This window comes from Bos indicus, chromosome 27, assembly GCF_029378745.1.
Source record: "Bos indicus isolate NIAB-ARS_2022 breed Sahiwal x Tharparkar chromosome 27, NIAB-ARS_B.indTharparkar_mat_pri_1.0, whole genome shotgun sequence".
In the NCBI taxonomy this organism is placed as follows: Eukaryota; Metazoa; Chordata; class Mammalia; order Artiodactyla; family Bovidae; genus Bos; species Bos indicus.
In genome coordinates, this window is record NC_091786.1 from 19,683,813 (window position 1) to 19,705,034 (window position 21,222).

General features: G+C 45.3%; 1 protein-coding gene across 1 annotated transcript in view; it reads right to left on the reverse strand.

Moving 5' to 3' along the window:
- The window catches only part of PDGFRL (platelet derived growth factor receptor like), a 75,628-nt gene that overhangs the window by 6,282 nt on the left and 48,124 nt on the right, over positions 1-21,222 (reverse strand). Inside the window, exons 3-4 of the mRNA XM_019953588.2 lie at positions 14,233-14,384; positions 2,942-3,235 (exon numbers count right to left, since the gene is read on the reverse strand). Of these exons, the coding sequence (XP_019809147.2) occupies positions 2,942-3,235; positions 14,233-14,384 (446 nt within the window). The remainder of the gene's footprint in view (positions 1-2,941; positions 3,236-14,232; positions 14,385-21,222) is intronic.

The following is a 21,222-nucleotide window of genomic DNA, read 5'->3' on the forward strand; positions in this document are numbered from 1 at the left end:
GAGCCCATCAATGAATTTAGTAAATTTGTAGAATTATAAAAATACACAGAAATCTATTGCTTTCCCATATACTAACAATGAGAGATCAGAAATTAAGGAAACAATCCCATTTACCATCACATCAAAAAGAATAAAATACCTAGGAATAAACTTACCTAAGAAGGCAAAAGACCTGTATTCAGAAAACTATAAGATGCTGAAAAGTGTGAAAGTGTTAGTGGCTTAGTCATGTCCAACTCTTTGCAATCCTATGGACTGTAGCCTGGCAAGCTCTTCTGAACTCCAGGCAAGAATACTGGAGTGGGTTGCCATGCCCTTCTCCAAGGGATCTTCCTGACCCAGGGACTGAACCCAGGTCTCCTGCATTGCAGGCAGATTCTTTACCATTTGAGCCATCAGGGAAGCCCCATAAGATGCTGATGAAATAAAAAATGACACATACAGAAAGTCAAAATGACTGTACTACCCAAAGAAATCTATGGATATAAACGCAATTTCTATCAAATTACCAAAGGCCTTTTTTACAAAGCCACAGTAATCAAAATAATATGATTCGGACACAAAAACAGAAATATAGATCAATGGAATAGGACATAAAATCCAGAGATAAACCCAAGTACCTACGGTCACCTTATCCATGACAAAGGAGGCAAGACTATGCAATGGAGAAGAGACTGTCTCTTCAGCAAGTAGTGAGGGAAAACTGGATTGCTACATGTAAAAGAATGAAATTATAACACTTCCTAACACCGTACACAAAAATAAGCTCAAAATGCATTAAAGACCTAAATGTGGGTCTGGATACTATAAAACTCTTAAGAGGAAAAATAGGCAGAACACTCTCTGACATAAATTACAGCAAGATCTTTTTTGATCCACCTCCTAGAATAATGAAAATAAAAACAAATATAAATAAATAGGGCCTAATTAAACCTAAAAACTTTCACAAAGGAAGCCATAAACACAATGAAAAAACCCACAAAATGGGACAAAATATTTGCAAACAAAATGACTGACAAAGGATTAATCTCCAAAACATACAATCTGCTCATGCAATGCCTTATTAAAATAACAAAGAACCCAATCAAAAATGGGCAGATCTGTATATGCATGTCTCCAAGAAGACATATAGATGGCCAGAAAGCACATGAAAAGATGTTCAACATCACTGTTTACCAGAGAAACGCAAATCAAAAGTACAATGTGGTATCACTTCACACCAGTCAGAATGGCCATCATCAAAAAATCTACAAACAAGAAATGCTGGAGAGGCTTTGGAGAAGGAACCCTCCTATCCTGCTGATGGGAATGTAAACGGTTACAACCATTATGGAGAACAGTAGGGATATTTCTTTAAAAAACTAAATATAGAACTACCAAATGATACAGCAATCCTACTTCTGGGCACATATCCAGAGAAAACCATAATTCAAAAAGATAAATGTACCCAGTTATTCATTGCAGCACTATTTACAATAGTCAAGATAATGAAAGCAACCGAAGTGTCATTGACAGAGGAATGGATAAAGAAGATGTGGAACATATATATACAATGGAATATTACTCAGCAGTAAAAAAGAATGATGCCATTGGCAGCGAAATGGATGGGCTTATAGCTTGTCATACCGAGTAAAGTCAGAGAAAGACAAATATATGATATCACTTATATGTGGAATCTAGAAAAACGTTTCAAGTGGGCTTATTTACAAAACAGAAATAGAGTCACAGATGTAAAAAAATAATCTATGGTTACTAGGGGGAAAAGGCAGGGGAGGGATAAATTGGGAGATTGGAATTGACATATACACAGTACTATATATAAAATAGATAACTAAAAAGGACCTACTGTATAGCACAGGGAACTCTACTCAATACTCTAATGCCCTATATGGAAAAAGAATCTATCTAAAAAAGACTGGACACATGGATACCTGTAACTGATTCACTCTGCTGTACACCTGAAACCAGCACAGCATTGTAAATCAACTATACTCTGATAAAAATTAAAAAAAGAAAAAACTTGCAAGAGGCAAAGAGCTGGCAAAGAGAAGAGAATGCGGTGGCTGAAGAAGCAGGGGGAAATGGCACCAGGGAAGAGGGGGGTTTTATGTAGGCGAAGTAAAATCTAGAAGGACGAAGACAGAAAGTTGTCTGCTGAACTTAATGGCCTGGGAGGCCCTTCCGCCAAGGCTGCTTTGGCGGAGCTAAGGGAGAAGACTGAGGAGCCGGGTGGGAGGGAAGCACCCCGATGGGGGCCGGGGAGGGCTCTTTCAGGGAGTCTGGCTGTGATGGAGGAGAGAGATGGCTGCAGCGGAGGGTGGCGAAAGGAGGCTTGAGAGAGTTACTTGACAGCAGTGTTGGAAGCTGTGGCCTCATGAATAAGCCCGAGGGCTGAGACCCAGAGTCATGAAGGGACCCAAATTCTCAGAGAGTAGTCAGCTCTGGGGCCACCCATCCTATCGCAATGATGCCCGGGCGGGAACACGGCTGCAGAGCACTCTGCCTCACACGAGGACCATCAACCGGGCTCATGTCAGAGTGCTCCGAGCGAAAACAAGAGAGAGTCCCTCCTCTCCTCCCTCGCAGGGCTGGCGAGTGTGCCTTCTCTCCTGGAGGTCGGGGGAGACGCCCCTCACCCGCCGCCCCTGGCGCCAGCAGCCAGGATGGAGAGCGCGGGAGGATGCCGCGGGGATGTGGGCCTGCTGCTGATCACGCACGCGGAGCCTGGACCAGAGAGCGCGTTGGAAGAAGCTGAAGAGAAGGGAGTTGGGGCTGGGGGGATCATAGGCAATAAAGTATAACATTCTAGAAATGACAGCGCTGCAGAGGAGCCTTTAAGAACAACCATCTGTGCCTCCTGCTCTCCCGCCACCACTGGGGACAGCCATACCCGACACTGACCAGCCGGAAGGGGCTTGCGTCTCGCCCGGGAAGGGCTTACCCTCCGCGTAGAGCAGCTGGTACTTGACGGAGATCTGAGACTTGCCCCCCGCCTCTGCCTTGCAGTAGACCACCCCCTGGTGGCCGACGTGAGGCTGCAGATACACAAAGCCTCTCTTCAGGTCGTAAACGATGTCCGTTCCGTTGGCCGGGATCTCCTTGGCGGGAAACTCCCTGTGGAGGGTGACCTTGGCCGACAGGACGGTCACTCGGCAAGGAACCACAGCCTGCCTGTCCGGGTTCAGGTAGACGACATCAAAGTGACTGGGAGAAGGTACGAAGAGTTCACCTTTCTCTGCAAAGGCAAAGACGGGCTCATTTAGTCTGGAAAAACAGGGTGAGAACACTTAAAGTGATACTTACATATTCAGGGCACAAAGATGAGAGGGGATCGGCAGTGTACTTCAAACATGGAGTCCTTAGCAATTGAAAAGGCTATTTTAACACATTAAGGGCTTCCCTGGTAGCTCAGACGGTAAAGAATCTGCCTGCAATGCAGGAGAACTGGGTTCCATCTCTGGGTGGGGAGTCTCCCCTGGAGAAGGGAATGACAACCCACTCCAGTATTCTTGCCAGGAGAATCCCATGGACAGAGGAGCCTGGCAGGCTACCATCCGTGGGGTTGCAAAGAGTCAGACAGGACTAAGCAACTAAAACTTACTTTCACTTTCATTTTAATACATTACTGACCAGGGGATTTTTGCAGAAACTAATGCCTGTGGCCATTGATGTGGGTAACAAAAGACGTATTAATATGTCTCTGGTCAGTAAGTTGTTTAAAAAAATGAGTTTCCTTTTTTGGATGAAGGATATTACTGCTTGTGTTCTTGAAGGAAACAAAATCAGTATTAACTCAAGCCCAATTCAGGCCCACTGGTTTACCCCACTGAGGAAGCAGTGAAGGAGACTGGTTTCCTTGTGCTAAGAGCAGTTTTAACACCTAGGAACCATCTGCCGTGTCTCTAGAGAGGTCAGCCCCACAGCCCTTGCCCAGTAACTGGGAGGGACTTCCCCACTCAGCAGAGCCTCTGAGACGGGCCCAGTGTGGTGCTGGTGTCTTCACAGCCCAGAGGACCTCATTTCTGCCCAAGGTCAGTGGAAAGAGAATTAAGCAGGGACACACAAGGAGCCAGCTAGTCTCGGGTTCTGAGCTCTGTTTTGGCGGCCACTGGGCTGGGGACCTTCAACCTGTTTCTTACACTCTTACCTGCTTCCTGAGAAATCACCCTACATGTTCTTTAAGCTCTTCATGGTGGCATTTTTTTTTTTTTTCTTTCATTTAAGGCATTTGGATCTACTGCCCTGAGCAGGGATTGAACCCAGGCTTGCTGCACTGGGAGCAAAGAGTCTTAGCCACTGGACCACCAGAGGAGTTCTAATGATGGCATTTTCATCTTAGAGAAATGAGAACTGGTTTCCCTGTACTTTGCTCAGCACAGTCAAGGGACTCTGAATTGTGGGGTGTGTGTTTTTTGTTTGGGGCATGAAACATTAAATACTTTGTTTTCTGGATCATTCCATGAGAGATTATAGTGCTTGCTAAGAGAAATCGTTGAACTGAATCACACCCCAACCTTTGTTAAATTGTCTCCTATGTTTTCCAACTGTATTTCTGAAAGTTATTCTTGGCTTGCTTCACTAGCCTTTGTGCCCTAGTTGTATGACTTTGTGTTTTACATTGAGAATAGAATTCCTGGACACAATAGCAAATGCCGTCATGGGCCAAGAGTTCTTTGCCTATAAGTATTATAATATTTTTAATAATACCAGCTTCTCTAATGTGGAATCATGGCTCAGGAAATCTCCACCTTTTGTAAGACTTTCCATCAGGCCAGGCAGTTTGCGCCACTTCACAATATGTTGCCTTCACAATATGACCAAGGCAAGGCTACCTTGGTCAACATCTTACCTAACACCCCTGTGTTCAAGTGGAGTAAGTCCATGTGGCCTTGTATGTGTCACTTCACCTCTCTGTGCTTCAGTATCCCTGTTTCTAAAGAGAAGAATCTGGAGCATTTGTATTAAAGATCTCTTTGTCAGTCAGTTCAGTTCAGTCGCTCAATCATGTCCAACTCTTTGAGACCCTATGGATTGTAGCACACCAGGCTTCCCTGTCCATCACCAACTCCTGGAGCTTGCTCAAACTCATGTCCATCGAGCCACTGATGCCATCCAACCATCTCATCCTCTGTCATCCCCTTCTCTTCCTGCCTTCAGTCTTTCCCAGCATCAGGGTCTTTTCCAGTGAATCAGTTCTTTGCATCAGGTGGCCAAAGTATTAGAGCTTCAGCTTCAGCATCAGTCCTTCCAATGAATATTAAGAGTTGATTTCCTTTAGGATTGACTGGTTTGATCTCCTTGCAGTCCAAGGGGCTCTCAAGAGTCTTCTCCAGCACCACAGTTCAAAAACATCAGTTCTTCAGCACTCAGCTTTCTTTATAGTCCAACTCTCACATCCATACATGACCACTGGAAAAACCATAGATTTGACTATACAGACCTTTAAAGCCAAAGTAACGTTTCTGCTTTTCAATATGCTATCTAGGTTGGTCATAACTTTTCTTCCAAGGAGTAAGCATCTTTTAATTTCATGGCTGCAGTCACCATCTGCTGTGATTTTGGAGCCCAAGAAAGTAAAGATATCTTTTTAGCAAATATTTAAGGAAGGTGTGATTGTCAGATTCAGAAAGAACTTTTGTTTTAAGGTTTTGTATAGAAATCTGACCACTTCATGGATCACAGCCTTGTCATGCAAAGGGGTTTGTGTAACTCAATGAAGCTATAAGCCATGCCATGTAGGGCCACCCAAAATGGACAGGTCATGGTGGAGAGTTCTGACAAAATGTGGTGCACTGGAGCAGGGAGTGGTAAACCACTCCAGTATACTTGCCATGAGAACCCCATGAACTGTATAAAAAGGCAAAAAGATCTGACACTGAAAGGTGAGCCCTCCCAGGTCAGAAGGTGTCCAGTAGTCTACTGGGAAGAGTGAAGGACAATTACTAATAGCTCCAGAAAGAATGAAGCATCTGGGCCAAAGCGGAAACAACACTCAGTTGTGGATGTGTCTGGTGATGAAAGTAAAATCCGATGCTGTAAGAACAGTATTGCATAGGAACCTGGAATGTTAGGACCATAAATCCAGGTAAATTGGACATGGTCAAGCAGGAAATGGCAAGAGTGAACATCGACATCTTAGAAATCAGTGAACTAAAATGGATGGGAATGGGTGAATTTAATTCAGATGACCATTATCTCTGCTACTGTGGACAAGAATCCCATAGAAGAAATGGAGTAGCCCTCACAATCAATACAAGAGTCCAAAATTCAGTACTTAGGTTCATCCTCAAAAAACAACAGAATGATTTCAGTTCATTTTCAAGGTAAACCATTCAACATCACAGTAATCCAAGTCTATACCCCAATCACTGATGCTGAAGAAGCTGAAGTTGATAAGTTCTGTGATGACCTAGAAGACCTTCTGGAACGAACACCAAAAAAAGAGATGTCCGGTTTATCATAGGGGACTGGAATGCAAAAGTAGGAAGTCAAGAGATACCTGGAGTAACAGGCAAGTTTGGCCTTGGAGTGCAAAATGAAGCAGGGCAAAGGCTAACAGAATTCTGCCAAGAGAATGCACTTGTCATAGCAAACACCCTTTTTTAACAACACAAAAAACAACTTTACACATGGACATCACCAAATAGTCAATCCTGAAATCAGACTGATTACATTCTTTGCTGCCAAAGATGGAAAAGCTCTATACAGTCAGCAAAAACAAGACCGGGAGCTGACTGTGGCTCAGATCATCAGCTCCTCATAGCAAAATTCAGGCTTAAACTGAAGAAAGTGGGGAAAACCACTAGGCCAGTCAGGTATGACTTAAATCCCCTATGAATATACAGTGGTGGTGATGAATAGATTCAAGGGATTAGATCTAGTAAACACAGTGCCTGAAGAACTATGAATAGAGTTGGAATATTGTACAGGAGGCAGCGAACAAAACCATCCCAAAGAAAAAGAAATGCAAGAAGGCAAAGTGGTTGTCTGAGGAAGCTTTATAAATAGTTGAGCAAAGAAGAGAAGTGAAAAGCAAGGGAGGATAGGAAAGGTATACACCAATAAATGCAGAGTTCCAGAGAGTAGCAAGAAGAGATAAGATGACCTTCTTCAATGAACAGTGCAAAGAAACAGAGGAAAACAGCAGAAGGGGAAAGACTAGAGATCTCCTCAAGAAAACTGGTAATATCAAAAGAATATTTCATCTAAAGATGGGCATAATAAAGGACAGAAATGGTAAATACCTAAAAGAAGCAGAAGAGATCAAGAAGAGATGGCAAGAATACCTAGAAGAACTACACAAAAAAGATCTTAATGACCCAGTTAACCATGATGGTGTGGCCACTCACCCAGAGCCAGACATTGTGCCATGTGAAGTCAAGCAGGCCTTAGGAAGCACTGCTGCCAGTAAAGTTAGTGGAGGTGATGGAATTCCAGCAGAGCTACGTAAAATCCTACAAGATGGTGCTATTAAAATGCTGCACTCAATCTGTCAGCAAATTTAGAAAACCAGCAGTGGCCACCAGACTGGAAAAGGTCAATCCTCATCCCAATTTCCAAGAAGGGTAGTACTAAAGAATGTTCAAACCACCAGACAATTGCACTCATCTCCCATGCTAGTAAGGATATGCTCAAAATCCTTCAAACTAGACTTCAGCATTATGTGAACTGAGAACTTCCAGATGTTCATGCTGGTTTTGGAAAAGGCAGAGGAACCAGAGATCAAACTGCCAACATCTGTTGGATCATAGAGAAAGCAAGAGAATTCCAGAAAAACATCTACCTCTGTTTCGTTGACTATGTTAACATCTTTGACTGTGTGGATCATAACTGTGGAAAATTCTTAAAGACATGGGAATACCAGACCACCTTACCTGCCTCCTGAGAAACCTGTATACAGGTCAAGAGCAAACAATTAGAACTGGACATGGAGCAACAAACTGGTTCCAAATTAGGAAAGGAGTCCATCAAGGCTGCATATTGTTACCCTGCTTATTTAACTTATATGCAGAGTACATCATGAGAAATGCCAGACTGGATGAAGCACAAGCTGGAATCAAGATTGTGGAGAGAAATATCAGTAATCTCATATACACAGAAAACACCACCCTTATGGCAGAAAGTGAAGAGGAACTGAAGAGCCTCTTGATGAGGATGAAGAAAGAGAATGAAAAAGCTGGTTTAAAACTCAATATTAAAATAACTAAGATCATGGCAAACAAAAGAGGAAAAGTAGAAGCAGTGACAGATTTCCTCTTCTTGGTCTCTAAAATCACTGAAGATGGTGACTGTAGCCATGAAATTAGAAGACAATTGCTTTTTGGCAAGAAAGCTATGACAAACTTAGACAGCGTGTTAAAAAGAAAAGACATCGCTTTCCTGAAAAAGGTCCATATAGTCAAAGCTATGGTTTTTCCAGTAGTCATGTATGGATGTGAGAGTTGGACCATAAAGAAAACTGAGCACTGAAGAATTGATGCTTTTGAACCATGGTGCTGGAGAAGACTCTTGAGAGTACCCTGGACTGCAAGGAGATCCAACCAGTCCATCCTAAAGGAAATCAGTCCTGAATATTCATTGCTGAAGCTGAAACTCCAATATTTTGGCCACCTGATACAAAGAACTGACTCATTGGAAAAGACCCTGATGCTGGGAACGACTGAAGGCAGGAGGAGAAGGGGACGGCAGAGGATGAGATGGTTGGATAGCATCACCAAATCAATGGACATGAACTTAGTCAAACTCCAGGAGATGATGAGGGATAGGGAAGCCTGGAGTGCTGCAGTCAGTGGGGTCTCAAGGAGTCAGGCAAGACTTGGCAACTGAACAACAACAGGAATGTGAACCAGTGTGCAGACCCAGTAGAATAAGCAAACAATTTGAATTTCAGAACAAAAGTGAGGCCTTACTTCCTATACTGTAATCCATGTTTTGAAAGAAGGAACCACACCAGTTGCTTTAACCAATAGAAAAATAAAATGTATTTGCCAAGTGAATGGAGTAAGCAAGGCTGCAGGAAGAATATATGAATGAGTAAGCAAATTATTATCTATAAATTAAATCTGTCCAATTTGCGCTTATTCATTCCTGGACATTTATTGAGCATATACATATTTTTATTAATTCAACTGAATTGCTGTAACTTGATAAATTACAAAAATTTAATGTCTTTTAAAGTAAAAAAAAAAAAATCTGCCATTAGTAGAATCCATGTACCCAAAAAAAAGTGTGTTCAAGTTTATATTTAAAATTATGGATCACAAATGCCTCTACAAATATGCTTGGTATCTACTCAAGTGGATGACATACATTGCTTTAAAAAAATAAAACACATGGAAACAAGATTTTTTTTAAATTAGTTAATAGGCAATAAACTAAAATCCAAATTATAACAAACTCCACACTTGGTAAAATGCTGGTTCATATGGTTTTACCACATGTGTAAACTGGAGCCCATGCCTCTTACTATGAGGAAGCCCTACTGCTGGTAATGTTTCCCTCCACTCCCCTGCCTTGATCTGGGAGGTGGTTACATGATCTGGGAGGTGGTTACATGATCTCGGAGGTGGTTAACTTGAGGATCAGTCACTGAGCTGTGACTGAGTTGTGATTTGTGTATTTCCCACAGCATAAGTCATACTTCAATACAAAGTTAGAGCAGGGGAGAAGAAAAAGTCTCTGAGAGCCTCCTGGATGAAGATTGAATACAAATATAACTTGTTCAGTTCAGTTCAGTCGCTCAGTCGTGTCTGACTCTTCGAGACCCCATGAATCGCAGCACGCCAGGCCTCCCTGTCCATCACCAACTCCCGGAGTTCACTCAGACTCACGTCCATCGAGTCAGTGATGCCATCCAGCCATCTCATCCTCTGTCGTCCCCTTCTCCTCCTGCCCCCAATCCCTCCCAGCATCAGAGTCTTTTCCAATGAGTCAACTCTTTGCATGAGGTGGCCAAGGTACTGGAGTTTCAGCTTTAGCATCATTCCTTCCAAAAAAATCCCAGGGCTGATGTCCTTCAGAATGGACTGGTTGGATCTCCTTGCAGTCCAAGGGACTCTCAAGAGTCTTCTCCAACACCACAGTTCAAAAGCATCAATTCTTCGGTGCTCAGCCTTCTTCACAGTCCAACTCTCACATCCATACATGACCACAGGAAAAACCATAGCCTTGACTAGACGGACCTTTGTTGGCCAAGTAATGTCTCTGCTTTTGAATATGCTATCTAGGTTGGTCATAACTTTCCTTCCAAGGAGTAAGCGTCTTTTAATTTCATAGCTGCAGTCACCATCTGCAGTGATTTTGGAGCCCCCAGAAATAAAGTCTGACACTGTTTCCCCATCTATTTCCCATGAAGTGATGGGACCAGATGCCATGATCTTCGTTTTCTGAATGTTGAGCTTTAAGCCAACTTTTTCACTCTCCTCTTTCACTTTCATCAAGAGGCTCTTTAGTTCCTCTTCACTTTCTGCCATAAGGGTGGTGTCATCTGCATATCTGAGGTTATTGATATTTCTCCTGGCAATCTTGATTCCAGCTTGTGCTTCTTCTAGTCCAGCGTTTCTCATGATGTACTCTGCATAGAAGTTAAATAAGCAGGGTGACAATATACAGCCTTGACGTACTCCTTTTCCTATTTGGAACCAGTCTGTTGTTCCATGTCCAGTTCTAACTGTTGCTTCCTGACCTGCATACAGATTTCTCAAGAGACAGGTCAGGTGGTCTGGTATTCCCATCTCTTTCAGAATTTTCCAGTTTATTGTGATCCACACAGTCAGAGGCTTTGGCATAGTCAATAAGGCAGAAATAGATGTTTTTCTGGAACTCTCTTGCTTTTTCCATGATCCAGCGGATGGCCATTTGATCTCTGGTTCCTCTGCCTTTTCTAAAACCAGCTTGAACATCAGGAAGTTCACGGTTCACATATTGCTGAAGCCTTGTAGCAGTTGCTTAATCAAAAATTGCACAAATTAACAGTCAAAAGCAGCTTCACAGTGTTTATAATCAAACTCTAGGAAACACACATGCAAAATGGATGCCAGACATTTCTCTGTGTGGGTGGTGGGGAAGCACATGTTCTGAGAGACTCCAGAGCCAAGAGCCTCCATAACAGCCCATCTTGGTTCTCTAATGCTTGAAAAGACAAATTGCTAAACCCTATCCTGAAAATTCAACTGGACTCTCAGTGTTGAGGAATAAGAAAACAATACAATCCATTCAGTCACAGCTCTGATGCAGGTTTTTTTGAAAGTTGAAATGTTGATTTTTCAGCCTTCCTGTGACACCCAAAAGGGCTTCCATAAATTAAGAAAGAGGATCCACCTCCAGAACTTAGAGAACCTATTACCCAATGAGACTTTCTTTCTGCTCAAAGTTAGCTCTTCAGTTCAAAAATCTCAGTTTTAATAACCATTATTTGGGGAAGACACAATAGTGCTAATCACAACAAAGAATTTTCATTCTGCAATTTGAAACATGGTATCAGTCCTTGTCCAGAATAACAGGTCCCATGAGCCTTAATTAATCTCCTTTCCACTGCCGCTTCCTAGTGTGGTACCATTCTATGGGCACGTGGTACCATTCTGTGGGCATGTGGTACCATTCTATGGGCATGTGGTACCATTCTATGGGCATGTGGGCACTTCTGGGTGGTGCAATCCAGAATGAGGCTCAGAAGCAATGGCCGTGAACAGCTGTCAGCAATTCTGACGATGCCAGTTATGCTAGCTTATGTGTGTCTGTCAATCTTTCCATCACCTTGTCTTAAAAGTAGGTTAAGGGACTTCCCTGCTGGTCCAGTGGCTAGGACTCCACGGTCCTAACGCAGGGGGCCCAGGTTCAATCCCTGGTCAGGGAACTAGATCCCACATGCTGCAACTAACAATTTACTCACTGCAACTAAGACACAGCACAGTAGTCAATCACTCTACAAGTCAATTGATTGATCAATCAATCAATGGGTTAAGGCAGTAAGAACACTGGATCCTGGACCAGAAAAAAGGGATATGACTCTTTACTCTGCCACTTGAAGTCAAGTCACCTCGCCCTGTTGTATCTTAGCATCAGCATTATTATTTCTAGTGTGCAGAGTTGCTCAGTTATGTCCCACTCTTTGCAACCCTATGGACTGTAGCCCGCCAGGCGCCTCTGTCCATGGGATTTTCCAGGCAAGAATACTAGGGTGGGTTTCCTTTCCCTCCTCCAGAGGATCTTCCCAACCCAGGGGTCAAACCTACATCTCCTGTGTCTCCTGTACCGCAGGCAGATTCTTAACCCACTGAGCCATCAGGGAAGCTTCCCTGATTATTTCTAAAAAAGAGATAATTAGCTTCTGCTAATTTCCTCAGAGCTTTGTGGAAATTAAATGAGATGCACGTGTCTCCAGAATCACAGAGCACTCTGCTGATGTATCTGCTCGCCAGAGAGGAGCTCTTTGGGCAGGATGGGAGAATGTGTGAGATTTTGCTGAAGTGTTCATTAAAGGTCAGAGCCTATGGTTATCTGAACTGTAGATCTGAGTCACGGGAAATCTACAGGTATAACAGATGGATTCAGGAGGTAGACAAACCTCATTACAAAGCCTACTCAGACACTAAGGAGGCCTCCTGGCTTCACCTGAAACGCCTCAGACAGCAGAAGCACCAGGGCATGGCATTTGAAAGATTCCAGAAAGCTGTCCCTGACCTCTGAGCCTTGTTGGAGAACATCTTCCCCAAATTTTAGAATATAGAGAGCTCAGCAGCAGAAAAGGCTGGCAAGCCACTCTGCAGTGCCTGCTTCTCCAAGTGCAAGTTCTGCCTGGGAAACCTGGCCCTGGCCCTGCAGGGGAGGAGAGGCCCCTGACCGGCAGTTTCAAGGGCTGACACGGGCACAGGTGTCAGGGTTGGAGCCACTGCAGCCTGTGGAACGCTGTCCCAAACCTCAGCTCGTGGTACTCACAAGGACAAACTCAAGGAGACCGTTAGCCAGGCATTCTCTGACAGTGGCAGTTCCAGAAAGGAGGTCACCAGAGATTGTGAGAGCACAGGGACTGGACGTGTACAGCCACACCACGCAACAGAGCTCTCTGTGCCGATGGCTCTTCTGTCTCCACTGTCCAGGAGGGTAGACACTGGCCACAGGTGCCAATGAAGCACTTGAAACATGGCAGCTGTCACTGAGAAGCTGAATTTTTAACTTTGTTTAATTTAAAAAAATTTTAAAAATATATTTGTATAGCCTTGGCATGGGAGAGAATTTTTTTTTTTTTTTGGTAGTGCCTCATGGCATGTGGGACCTTAGTTCCCTGACCAGGGGTTGAACCTGCATTCAAAGCACAGAGTCTTAACCACTGGGCTGCCAGAGAAGTCTCGACCTTGTTTAATTTTAACTAATCCCCAACGACATTTGAATAGTCACACACGCCTCAACTTCAAACCCATAGTCTCAAATCCACACCCATACCATCTTCTTTCTCTTGACATCAGTCAGTTCAGTCACTCAGTCATGCCCGACTCTTTGCGACCCCATGGGCTGCAGCACGCCAGGCTCCCGTGTCCATCACCATCTCCTGGAGTTTGCTCAAACTCATGTCCATTGAGGCGGTGATGCCACCCAGCCATCTTGTCCTCTGTCGTCCCCTTCTCCTCCGCCTTCGATCTTCCCCCTGACGTAGCAGATCAGTTACTAAGTTTTACGCGTGTGTGCTTAGTTGCTCAGTCACGTCCGACTCTCTGTGACCCCATGGACTGTTTCCCGCCAGACTCCTCTGGCCGTGGGGATTCTCCAGCAAGAATACTGGAGTGAGTTGCCATTTCCTTCTCCAGGGGATCTTCCCAATCCAGGGATAGAACCTGCATCTCTTAAACCTCCTGAATTGGCAGGCAGATTCTTTACCACTAGTACCACCACATGTCTGCTGGCTGCCGTACTGGACAACGCAGGTACAGACTCTGGGACCACACAGTTCTGGGTGCAAATCCTGGTCCAGCCACTTCTTACCATCTGACCTGAAGGACTTACTTAATCTCCCTCAACCTCAACTTTCTCACTGAAAAAAGTACATAGTAGTAATTACCCTGAAGAGGTATTGCAAGACTTACATGAAATAATTGATGTAAAGCCTGAGCTTTTCAGAGTCTGGGAAATAGGGAGTGTTCTCATTGTCCTTATCTGATAATCAGCATACAGAGGGAACCTTTAATATGGGCAAGTCCAGGAGCCTGGAGAGTTCTGCCAATGCAGCCAGCCTCTTACCTGTGAAGAAGATGTAGGTGGAGCCTGTCTTGGCCTCATCCCTCCTGCAGACATAGCCGGTGCAGAGCTGTCCCCAGCAGCTGAACTCACCCGTGTCGGCCGCGGTGGAGTTGACCAGGGTCAGCTGGCCATAGCGTTCATGCTGCTTCACACTGTCAACAAGAGCACAGCCGGTCACCAGGGCCGGGACCCGGCACCCATCTGTCTCCGCTCCATCGCCCTCACACATGAAGCCCCGAGGCTCCGGGCACAGGGCCCTTCTCAGATGGTGCTGATGAATAAAAGGGTGTACTGGGGGGAAAGTGTGTTGGGGGTAGGTGAGGAGGCAGAGGGGAAAGCCTTTCTTAGAAGCAGGCTAAGACAATAACATTTGACATCAATGACAATGACATTTTCTCAAGAGAAGACATTCTCTTCGACCCCAGAACCGGGGTTTACTTAAGTAAAATCACTGGTGTGTTGCAATGCAGCTGCACACATTCAGCCACAAAGACTTGGGTGGGCATTTTGCCTTCAGCTTTGGTTTCTAATGAGTTTATTTAACAGCAGTCAAAGTGAATGAAAGCACACAGCGTTATCCAGGATGCAAAACCTCTTTACTCAGTAAGAATAAGTCTCTGAACACAAGCTTGGAATCTTTGAGATGCTGAATTACTATATTTCAGATAAGAACTGCCCCTTAAGGAGATCAAACCAGTCCATCCTAAAGGAAATCAATCCTGAATATTCATTGGAAGGACTGAAGCTGAAGCTGCAATACTTTGGCCACCTGATGCGAAGAGCCAACTCACTGGAAAAGCCCCTATTGCCAGGGAAGATTGAGGGCAGGAGGAGAAGGGGACAATAGAGGATGAGATGGTTAGATGGCATCACCAATTCAATGGACATGAGTTTGAGCAAACTCTGGGAGATAGTGAAGACAGGGAAGCCTGGCGTGTTGCAGTCTTCGGGGTCTCAAAGAGTTGGACACGACCTAGCAACTGAACAACAAGGAAAAACTTAGCATTTGTTGCTAAGATGTGGAGCCTCAATCATGTACCCACCTTGGTCAAGTATTTAGAGCTTTGGGGCACTTTTCCCCTGGCCTCACACTATTATTTCTACTTTATTTCCTCATTTTTTATCTCTTGTATTTTTCTTGTGTTGCATGTGAATATACTTGCCAACCCCTTCAGGTCCTTGTTGAAATGAGGACAGAAAGAAATATGTATTATTATTATCTCTGGGATTAGCTGATTGTTATAATTCCCTGTATTATATTATGTTAGGAACCCAGATGTATCATCCTTGGGTTTGACCCCCTCCTCTGCCTACCCTCTATGGCCTCAGCCTGTGAGGATTCCAAAATAAATGGTCCTAACTGAGGATGAATCTCCAATACCCACACATCTCACCCCTCTGGGATCCACATACTTTTCTGACACAGTCGAGATTCTTCGGTTGTAGGTGTCAGTAACATCGGTGGTTCGGTCACCACTTTAAATTTAGCACGCAGCACCGCGTCTGGCTGGTTGGTCTTCAACACAGCCTGTTCTGGCCTCTGCGGAATGGCTGCTCAGCCCACCAGCTCTGCCAGGAGGTGCCTCTGTACTCCCACTCGGCCAGTCAACTGCTTCCTTTCAACTGAACGGAAATCTCTCCTCCTTCAGGAAGCTTCTAATTAGAACCAACTCAGGAATCGCCCTGCGTTCTCCCAGTGACGTAACCGGCCCCCTCCCACTCACCCATCCAGTACCTCTGGCTTCCAGTTACTACAATGGATGGAGACAACTTTGAGGGCAGGGATTCTGCCCTATTTGCTTTGTATTCTCCGAGCAACAAATCTGTGCACAACACAAAGCAAAAATTCTCTAGAAACGAGGAGACTGAAATGAAGTTGCACAACAGTGTTGGAACTGGAAAGAACCTTAAAAAGCAGGCGTCCAGTTCCCAATTTTGTGAATGAGGAGACCGAGTCTCAGAGAGCAAACAGGACTTTCCTGAGACCCACAGCTGGAGAACAGCTGAACAAGACTGTCTTCCTTAAATCAATTAAGTGTGTGCCCGGTACCCACTCATTATATGATAAATGCATTTAAAGCACTTGCTGCCACGCCTGGTTCATTGTGCTATCCTAATTGTATCTTAATTACATACTCTGGCAGATTAGTAGTAGGCATTGTGAATACTACAGATACACACACCCAAATTGGGGATGGCCCTCGGCACAAATAAAAGTGGCCCTCGAGGATATTACAACCCAGCTGAGGAGCTAAAACTAATAGTCACGAAGAGATCAGAGAGTAGCTAAACTGATGCCCACAGCAAGAGCAGTAGGAATTCTGAGAAGGGATTCCTCACTGTGGGTGGCAGCTTTGAGGAGGAGGTGGGACAGGCTGGACTCGGAAAGGTGGGGTGGGGGGCGGCAGGGGGCTGAAGGCTGAACTTGCCGGGGCTGGGAGGGACCTTCTCTGTTCATATCACTGCATGTCCCTGTGGTGGGTAGCAGGCACTTGATGACTTGGGGATTTAATCCACTAATCACAGAAGGAGATGGAGGGAGGGGGTGACAGTCACAGGGCCTGTGGTTGAGAACACTGAGAGGGTATACATGGTGCTCAGCAGGGAGCAGGGACCACCCTCAGATTTGGAGGTGGGGAGTGAGGGCCCCCCTTAGCCACTCCTAGCAAGTGGGGAGAATAGGCCATGGAGAGGAGGGAGGAGGGAGGAGGAGGGGCCGGAGGGGGAGGAGGGAAGAGCAGGGAGGGGAGGAAGGGGAGGCAAAGGCTCTTACTGGGATGAACAGCCCGTGCTGGGGCCAGGCTGGGTGTCAGCAGTGGAACAGACGTGAAAACAAGACGTGTTTTCTTAGGGAAGATTCACGACAGACTGGGTATACAAGATGGAAGAAAGACACATGGCTAAAGACCTCTCAGTTTGTATTTCCACATCATGGAAAGAATGGGGTTTTAACTAAAATGGCATAGCTGAGAAGAGAAAGGAGATGGGGGTGAGCAAGTAATACATTGCCTGTTGGAGATTCTGAATTTATGGTAGTATGTGGGTCAGGTAAGTGTGGGTGTCGTGTGAATCACTGGAAATCCAGGCCAGGCACAGAGGAGTGAAACAGCTCTAGATTTATTTTGGGGGACACCATCTACAGGGGCTGTGAGCAGGAACTAAAGGAATGAGTGAACTCAGTGAGGGAAAGTGTGGACAGGAAAGGGAAGGCTAAGGACAAACCAGAGACAAAGCAGGGGGCCAGCAGGAAGAGAGGAGGGGGAAGGAAGGGAGGAGTAGAATCAGGAATGAAAGAAGAGTCAGGAGGGGATCACCAAGGAGAAACAGTCAAGAAATTGATGGTTAAACTCATCAGATGCTCTTCATTCTGATTCATGTCCTCCCCCCTCCACACACACACACACGCACGCGCACACACACACACACACACACACACGCAAGCACGCACACACACACTTCATCTGGCAGGATGAAAATCTTTGGCAACCAGAAGAGTAATTTCAATTGTGGGATGGAGTTTGACTTCAGATAAAAGAGGAAAAGCTGGAGACAAAACAGAAGTGAAAGCTCCCAGGTGAACCATAATATCAGGCCACAGCGCCAATATTTTGGCAACCCAATGTGAAGAGCCAACTCACTGGAAAAGCCCCCTGATGCTGGGGAAGATTGAGAGCAGGAGGAGAAGGGCATGACAGAGGATGAGATGGTTGGATGGCATGATCGACTCGATGGACATGAGTCTGAGCAAACTCCAGGAGGTGGTGAAGGACAAGGAAGCCTGGTGTGCTGCAGTTCATGGGGTCACAAAGAGTCAGGCATGACTGACTGAACAACAAGATTCTCCATAGAGCTGTCAGCTGGGGTACAAAGTCAGTAGGAGATCAATCAGTGTACTGAGTACCTTCTGTACACCCAGCAGGTACTGGTACGGTAGTGACAGAAATTAGAAGACGCCATTTCTACCAGGAAAGAACCTGGGAACATAAAAATGCAGCACTTGGGACTAACCCCAGCACCACGCTGTATCTTTAGCAGGACTGGGGGTGGAAGGAAGGAAATGCACTGGAAAACATTTCTGGATTTTTCCACCCCCTCTTCTGTGTCAACAATATAAAACAGGAAACGAATTATTTAGCAGGATTACAGTTTAAATGCCTGGGTTTAGAATGTCCATTTTTACTAATGGGATCACACAGTCCATGCGGCAGGACATCCAAGAGGTTAGGATGTGACCTCAGGCCTCTGGGGGCAGAGTCTGCACTGAGTCCCAAAAAGCCCACTCCAAAGAGGCTTCAGTCACAGGCCCTCCCCTCCTCCTGTAACCACTTCACGACCCCTCCAAAAAATGGAAGAAGTACAAGATGTGAAGTTTGAATGGAGCTTTTTTTTTTTTTTAAAAAGGTGCTGTGACAAAACAGACTCACAGACATACAGAACAGATGGACATGAGTTTGAGAAAACTTTGGGAGATGGTGAAGGACAGGGAAGCCTGGTGTGCTGCAGTCCACGGGGTCACAAAGAGTCGGACATGACTTAGTGACTGAACAACAACAACAGAAGCAACTATAATAAAGCTTAATTAAAAAAAAATAATTAGGTTAAAAAAAAGGTGCTGCAACAGATCACATGCCCCCCAAAAAGTATATATTTAAGCAAAATGTACATTAATTGGAGCAGCTCTGAATATCCCAGCACGTAGGCACACCCCAGATCTTTTTATTCTGGACTTTCAGGGGCTTCCCTGGTAGCTCTGATGGTAAAGAATCTGCCTGTAATACGGGAGACCTGGGTTCGATCCCTGGGTTGGGCAGATCCCCTGGAGGAAGGCATGACAACCCACTGCAGTATTTTTACCTGGAAAATTCCATGGACAGAGGAACCTGGCAGGCTACAGTCCATGGGGTTACAAAGAGTCTGACATAGACTGAGCTACTAAGCACAGGACTTTCAGACCTGACACACAGTGAACTCTGATGGACCGCTCCAGGTTTAGAGAGTGTCCAAAATTTAGGACTGTGTGTGTGTGTGTGTGTGTGTGTGTGTGTGTCTTCCAATGGGCTCCCCTGGCTTTACATATACAGACCCTGTTTGTGAGGGTGGAGGCTAGAAGCTTCATGTATGTAGCCGCCCCTACTCTCTTCTGGAGGGGACCAAGTCACGGGATGACGCAGAGGAGGAGGCTGACAGGGCAAAGTCAGGGCCAATGTGCATCTCACCTGGGGCAGTGATCCAGTGACAAAGGTGGGGTCCTCCACGCTCCTGTCCTTCCCCCAGATTCTAGAAGACAGCTGTGAGAGGTGAGCCCTGGGTTCCAAGATTATCAGTTCATTGGTCATAAATACTCAAGTAGTGTATATCAAGTGGGAGACTTGGGAGTGGAGAGGCAGGGACACAGTGATCTCTGAAGAGTTCCCTGCTGTCAAGCTCCCCTGTGCAAAGTGCCCTGGGGATTCCCAGGAAGCTGAGCAGGACAGGCTTCAAGGCCGACAGTCGTGTGTGTGTGTGCTAACTCACTGCAGTCGTGTCCAGCTCTTTGCGACCCCATAGACTGTAGCCCATCAGGCTCCTCTGTCCATGGGATTCTCCAGGCAAGAATACTGGAGTGGGTTGCCATGCCTCCTCCAGGGGATCTTCCCAACCCAGGATAGAACCCACATCTCTTACGTCTCCTGCACTGGCAGGCAGGTTCTTTACCACTAGCGCCACCTGGGAAGCCCACGTGTACCAAATAGAGGGTGTGTATTCCCCAGGGAGGTGATCCCCCAAAGGAGACAAAGGGCAAGTTGGGTGCACAACAGCGTTGGGCTGGAACACAGGGGGACAGAGGACTGCAGGGACAGGCGGCAGTCACACAAGGCGTGCAGTCATGGACTCTGGAGCCACACTGATAGGATTCGAATCCCACCTCCACCATGACCTTCCGATGACTTAGCTCAAGCTTACGCCTTCCAGTCTGGCTACATCCACCTCTTCAGACTCCGAGTAACAAGAACAACCATACCTCATGCTTACAGAGGGCTGGGCATCATACTAAGTTCTTCAAGTAAGTTCAACACTTGGAGCAGAATATTTAAAATGGATAACCAACAAGGACCTACTGTATAGCATATGGAACCCAACTCAATATTATGTGGCAGCTGGGATGGGAGGGGAGTTTGGGGGAGAATGGATACATGTATATGTATGACTAAGTCCCTTCACAGTTCATCTGAAACTATCACAACATTGTTAATTGGCTATACCCCCATATACAATGTTTCTGGTGTTTAAAATAATAATGATAAAAATCTTTTTAAAAAGTAAAATGCAGAAAACCATATATAATTTGATCTCATTTTTATAAAACAATTATACATATTAAAAAAAAAGGCTTAGAACCTGGCACAGAGTCAGCGCTCAGCACAGCTTCGACACTGTTACTATGACGGGTTTTACAAGCATTTTGGGAAGGAGGCCCTATTTTTCCCCTTTTCCAGAGGAAGATACTGAAACTTACAAGAGTACTTGATTCAAAGTCTCTCAACTCTAAGCGATAGAGTTTCTAATCTAGTGTCATTATAGACTTGCTGCTGCCACTGCTAAGTCGCTTCAGTTGTGTCTGACTCTGTGCGACCCCATAGACGGCAGCCCACCAGGCTCTGCCCTCCCTGGGATTCTCCAGGCAAGAACACTGGAGTGGATTGCCATTTCCTTCTCCAATGCATGAAAAGTGAAAAGTGAAAGTGAAGTCGCTCAGTCGTGTCTGACTCTATGCGGCCCCCCACCAGGCTCCTCTGTCCGTGGGATTTTCTTAGGTCACTGATTTTGTGTGTGTGTGTGTGTGTACCATTTTTAAAGTCTTTATTGAATTTCTTACAGTATTGCTTCTGTTTTATGTCTTTTTTTTTTGGCCCCAGACATGTGGGAACTTAGCTCTCTGACCAGGGGTGGAACCCCTACCCCCTGTATTAGAAGGCGAAGTCTTAATCATGGGGGCACCAGGGAAGCCCC